Raw genomic sequence first — 5,716 nt, 5'->3', positions numbered from 1 at the left:
TAGGAAAATAAGTAAGAAAGGAACAAATTCAGGAATTTAAGGTCAACCTCACCTTAATCCCAGGGAAAAAAATCCAAACCCAAACCAACTTCTTCATATAGGAGTAAGACATAAATGAGCGAATTGTACTTAAATGACACAGCTTTAAATGTATGGAAAACATATATTTTTGGAATTACTTAACTTTTTTTTTCTCATGCAATTACAGTATTTGGTAGATAGGATCAGTGTTGATAAAACACATTTGCACATTGACTTTTTCATTAGGATACAGAGAAACTGGCACCGACAGTTCATAACAAGCAAACTAAAACTAAGGCTGCAGGTCGGTATCAGTCAGACATATTTCTAATAGAATCCCACAGGAATTAGTTCTTGGCAGCAAGATACTCAGTATTTTATCTGGAAATAAAGTTTACTAAGAACATTCATAAAAGCTCTAAGTAAACAGTGCAGCAAGGCTGCTGATCGGGAACCATATGGATTACTGCAAAACTAAGTACTTCGGCATGATCAGTGTGAGGTCATGTATTTATGAGTGATGAATTTAAAACACTTATAGATGAAAAACTTCCTCAGGAAGTAGCTGGAATAACTGGTAACAGAATAAACATGGGTTACTTGCATATGAGTTCAAAAATAGTATATATGTAATTGTTAAATGGCTCCAAAGCAAACCACCAGAACCAAATTATGTTTTCATTGCAGGGTGGAAGAGACAAGAGAAACGTGACTATCATCCAAACACATTTTTCAAGTTCTGATCTTCACTGGCAAGTGGCATTGCTGCATTTCAGGAAACAGCAACAGGATGACAATTATTTATCCATATTTTTTGGAGCTGCTTTATTAGAATACAGCCTCTAGTACTTTCAAAGCAGATATCAGAAAATTAGAGATTTCAAAGAGTACAAATAATCTAAGTGCAAACAAGCCTAAACAATGGAATAGTTGGCATATAAAAGTTAACTGCATCACATGAGGTTTAAGGACCAAATGAAGACATCTAAAACAACTGGCAGGGGAAAAAAATATACATTAAAGCAGTGTGGCAGCTGAAAGTAAGCTCATCTTAAAATACCAAGCAAACTTCCCTGAATAACTGTAGTAATAACTAAGCTTCCAGAGGTGTAGTAATTATGCTAACATTATACATGTCTATGATTCCTGGACAGAACTCCAAATTAGAATTAATTATTAATTTTAAAAGATAATAATAGTGACGCTACTATAGGCAATCATTTCAATACATGTTTCTCTGGTTCTCCAGTGATGTAACTTGAAACAGACATATTTTCAGCAAAATGCTTGGTTTGGGACTAACAATTACCACTGTCCAGGCCAAATCAAAGACAACACTCAGTAAAAAATATCCCTCCAATGCCCAACCTGAACAGATAATGGAACGTCCATAAATAAAATTTATTTAAGTTCTTAAATTTAAGCATGAATAAAACGAGCGCTTTTACTTAAAACTTCTGCTCTCGCACCTCCACTTGAGAGATTCACAGAGTCAGCTGGGCTGGTACAGACCTCTGGGGCCACCGAGTCCAACCTGTGACCGAGCACCGGCCAGCTAGACCATAGCACATCCAGGCGTGCCTTAAACTCCTCCCGGAACAGCCCCACCATCTCCCTGGGCAGCCCATTCCAGTGTCCAACCACCCTTCTGTAAACAAATAAATTCCTACTAATGTCCAACATAAACCTCCCCTAGCACAGCTTAAGACCACGTCCTCTCGTCCCGTGGCGTTCAGTAACGAAAGAGGATAAAAAGACCCAAAGGCTCAGACGGGAACGGGCTCGCTATCCCCGGAGGCGATGAACGGCGGGCCCAATCCCGGCCCTGCCCCAGCAGAACGCCGAAATCTCCGGGGAAGGCGCGCAGGAGCCCGAGCCGCCCGCGGGACGGGCCCAGCCCGAGCCGAGGCACGGCGGCCGCGGCCCCGGCCCGCTGGCCGAGCGCCGGGCTCTCGCAGGAAGCGGCGCCGCGGCCCCGGCCCGCTGGCCGAGCGCCGGGCTCTCGCAGGAAGCGGCGCCGAGCGCCGGGCTCTCGCAGGAAGCGGCGCCGCGGCCCCGGCCCCGCTGGCCGAGCGCCGGGCTCTCGCAGGAAGCGGCGCCGCGGCTTCCGCGCCCGGCGGGCGGGTGAAAGGTCCCGCGGCGCCCGGATGGGGGCGGCGCCGCCCGCCCGCTATTTAAGCGCCCGCCGCCGCCGCGCCCGCCTCTCCCGCGCCGCCGCCTCCTGGCTCACCGCTGTTCGCTGGGCCCCGCGCCGCCCCAGCCCGGGAACAAGTCGGTCAGGAAGGCCCCGCCGCCGCCATGGTGAGCGGGGAGCGCCGGGCGCGGGGAGGGAGCGGGGCCGCCGCGCCGGCCGGGCCGTGCAGGGCCCCGGCCCCGGGGCAGCGCTGCGCCTCCCGGCCGTGGGTCCGCGGCTCCCGGGGCAGCTCCCGGAGCGGCTCCCGGAGCTCCCCCGAGCCGGCGGGCAGGGCGCGGCCCGCGGGCCCGGCAGTGCCGATCCCTCCGGGGCAGCGCAGGAGCGGAGGCGGCCGCAGCCCGGCGGGAGCGGCGCTGGTCCGGCCTCGTGCCTGCCCTCGCAGGCGGCCCTGCTGGGGGACGTGGTCAGCTAATGGGGCAGGTAGCGCCGCATCGTCAGTGTGACACCCCGTGTTCCGCACAGTCACGGAATAGGCCGAGTTGGAAGGGACCACAGTGAGTCATCCTAGAGCACATGGCGCGGGATTGAGTGCGGATGGCTCTTGAATATCTCCAGTGAGGGATACGCCGCACGCAGTCTGTCTGGGCAGTCTGTTCCCGTGCTCAGTCGCCCGCACAATAAAGAAGTTCTTCATGTTCGAGTGGAACTAATGTTCATTACTTTCTGCCCGTTGTCTCCTGTGTTACTGCTTTGCACCACCGAGAAGAGCCTGGTTCCATCCTCTGGGCAACCTCCCTATATTTTCATATTCTATATTATATTTTTATAGAGACATATATTTCAACTCTGTTTAGACCTTCTTTTGTCTGTATTTTTACTCGATTTCATCAACTCACTTAACTCACATTAATGCCCCATTATTTGTGTTTTAATTGCTTAAGCTCCTCAAATCAGTTATTTGAGTGGCCGAATTAGTCTTTCTGGCCAGGTGCTCTTTTTTGTTCTAGTGGAGTGAGTTATTGGATGTTTGTTAATCAGATCTTTGCTACTTCATTTGTGATGAGGTTAAGTTGTAAGATACGTGAAGAATGAAATACATTTTTTTTTTAGGAAAAGGAATGTTTGTGCCAGCTGTATATAGGCAACCCATGGGAGGGTGTGGAGCTTCCCACCCTGAGATGTAGTTAGACACAAAAAAATAGCTTTTCCTTGGAGTTAGGACTTAGCCCTTTCATTCTCTTCCCATTATTTCTACTATGCTGCCATGCCCTTCAGACAGCTCTTCTAGTCAATAGTGTTACATAGTTCCATAAGTAAATTGTTCTTTACACTTTAGAAATCTGTTTCTAAGAGGCGGCGGATAGTGTTAGTTGGTGTTCACTGTAGTGTCTTATACTTGTAACTTCAACATTTTAGGCGTTTAAAGATACTGGCAAAGCACCTGTGGAACAAGAGGTGGCGATCCATCGCATTAGAATTACTTTGACAAGTCGCAATGTAAAATCACTGGAGAAGGGTGAGTAGTACTTCTCTGCTTACTTGGGTAGCTTGTCAAGTAATGAATAATAGGTGCCATGTAAGGCATTGCAAAATACAATGTACTGAAACCAGTTGTAATTAAAGATGTTACTGTTTGCCTTTTTGTACTTGCCTCGGCTCGCAAAGCCAACTCAAAGTGCTTCACACACTAGAAAGTAAATTCTGATTTAATTTTTAATGAAAGTTGGTGTTTTGTGGGTTTTTATTATATGGAAAACTTATGTCATAATGACTAATGTAAGAGAGTGCAGCTTCTTCCCTTTAGTTCTTACGGAGAATTTTTAAATAGTTACCATGCTTTGAATGTATAAGAACTGAAAGGCACTGGTTTCTTGATATTTTGCCATTTGTGTTATGAAGAGTTTAGTGTAACGTTCTTTAAAAAAAACTTTTAATTTAGGAACTAGCTTTGCCAGTGTTTAGTCATATAATAAAAATGTAAAAAAAGTTACTATTTGCAGGATCTTCAGGCTGATAACAGCTTAAATACGGTTTAAGCTTGTAGTAATGCCTATTACTTACTGTTGCACCATGGCTTTACTTGTGATGTCACAACACTTTCAGTTGTACGTGGTTGGCTGTGAGGATAATGCTTTAAATGAATGGCAGTGATCGCTCATACGCTATTCTGAGCCAACATCTTGTTTAAAATACATGCTTAAAAAAAATCAAAATAGTTGCAAACCTGAGCCATTGCTTGTCTTTTTTCAGTCTGTGCTGACTTGATCAGAGGTGCTAAGGAAAAAAACCTGAAGGTGAAGGGACCTGTTCGCATGCCCACCAAGGTACTTGACACTGTTTTTCTGCCTTAAAAATTGGTTTTCTTTCTGCAGCTGTGTGCTTAAAAACATATTTTTTAAAGAACAAAAGGTGAGGTGAAAAATAGTGCTACTAAACTGAGGGTGACCCATTGTAAAAAGATGATTTCACAAGTTGCTTTGACAGCTACTTAGGATAACTGTTAAGTGCAAAACATGTTGACTGTGGAAGGGGCTTTTCTGTTCACTTTATTTTAATAACAAACACATTTTTTAAATGAAAAGAAATATGTAGGGAAGGAGTGTTAACTTAATCAGCAGACCAAACTTAGTAGGTAGCTTTCTAATGGCATAGATACCATACAGTATTTGTAGGTGATCATCTTTTCATATGATTGTAGATTACTCCTCTCAGTGCATGAACTAAATACCCCATGTTTGACTTTGCAGACCCTGCGGATCACTACCAGGAAGACGCCTTGTGGTGAGGGTTCCAAGACCTGGGATCGCTTCCAAATGCGTATCCATAAGCGGCTCATTGACCTGCACAGCCCTTCGGAGATCGTGAAGCAGATCACTTCCATCAGCATCGAACCAGGCGTAGAAGTTGAAGTTACTATTGCCGATGCCTAAATGATACTCATCATTGAATAAAGTTGATTTACAAATTTTCATCATTTGTTTCTTTTCTTACCTTTGCCAAGAGATAGTTCTGTGCTGGTTTTTATGAAGAACAACAGAAACCACAATCAGAATGCTGTGTGAGAAGACTATATTTAAGGAAGAATATGCCAGCTGTAAATAGCAGGAAAATTTAACTTGGGCTCCTGGTTTCATTGGAGTCTGGCAACTATATGGTTGTGCAGCACTTCATGAAAAATATATTTTTAATAATTTAAGGGTTTGATTTTGGCTGAAATGTTAGTTTATACACAGACATTATATACAGTACCTGCATTAAAATTGATATTTAGGTAAAATTACCAAGTTTTTAATTCTTGGTTCTTGCTGTGCAAGACTGAACTAATGCCTAGCTTATTTGGATTTTCTTTTCCCCATGTGTGTCACAATCAAAGGATCCTGGGGGTGCTAGTTATAAAACTTCATAATTTGTGATTAACACAGTGAATTGAACAATTTTATTTCGATGTGCATGTAGAGTCATAAAGCTGAACTATGGAACTACCTAGTTGTCTTGTCAGGTTTAGGTTTCCATAGATATTAATGCTAATAGCAAGCTTCATATGTAAAGCAACGAAGCAGC

At 44.6% G+C, this 5,716-nt stretch overlaps 1 protein-coding gene and 1 non-coding gene across 2 annotated transcripts; both read left to right on the top strand.

The window, feature by feature from the left end:
• Nucleotides 1-2,222: 2,222 nt before the first annotated feature.
• On the top strand, nucleotides 2,223-5,126 carry RPS20 (ribosomal protein S20). The gene is made up of 4 exons (XM_021555726.4): nucleotides 2,223-2,322; nucleotides 3,572-3,671; nucleotides 4,406-4,479; nucleotides 4,903-5,126. Exons 1-4 carry the CDS (start codon nucleotides 2,320-2,322, stop codon nucleotides 5,083-5,085), a joined length of 360 nt encoding a protein of 119 aa, XP_021411401.1. The 5' UTR covers nucleotides 2,223-2,319; the 3' UTR covers nucleotides 5,086-5,126.
• On the top strand, nucleotides 4,270-4,333 carry LOC116183349 (small nucleolar RNA U54). Its single transcript, XR_004147949.1, has one exon. It is a non-coding gene; the product is annotated as a small nucleolar RNA U54 (small nucleolar RNA).
• Nucleotides 5,127-5,716: the final 590 nt, after the last annotated feature.

Source organism: Lonchura striata, chromosome 2 (assembly GCF_050655825.1).
Source record: "Lonchura striata isolate lonStrDom1 chromosome 2, ASM5065582v1, whole genome shotgun sequence".
Taxonomy (NCBI): Eukaryota; Metazoa; Chordata; class Aves; order Passeriformes; family Estrildidae; genus Lonchura; species Lonchura striata.
This window is presented reverse-complemented; position numbering and strand designations above follow the sequence as displayed.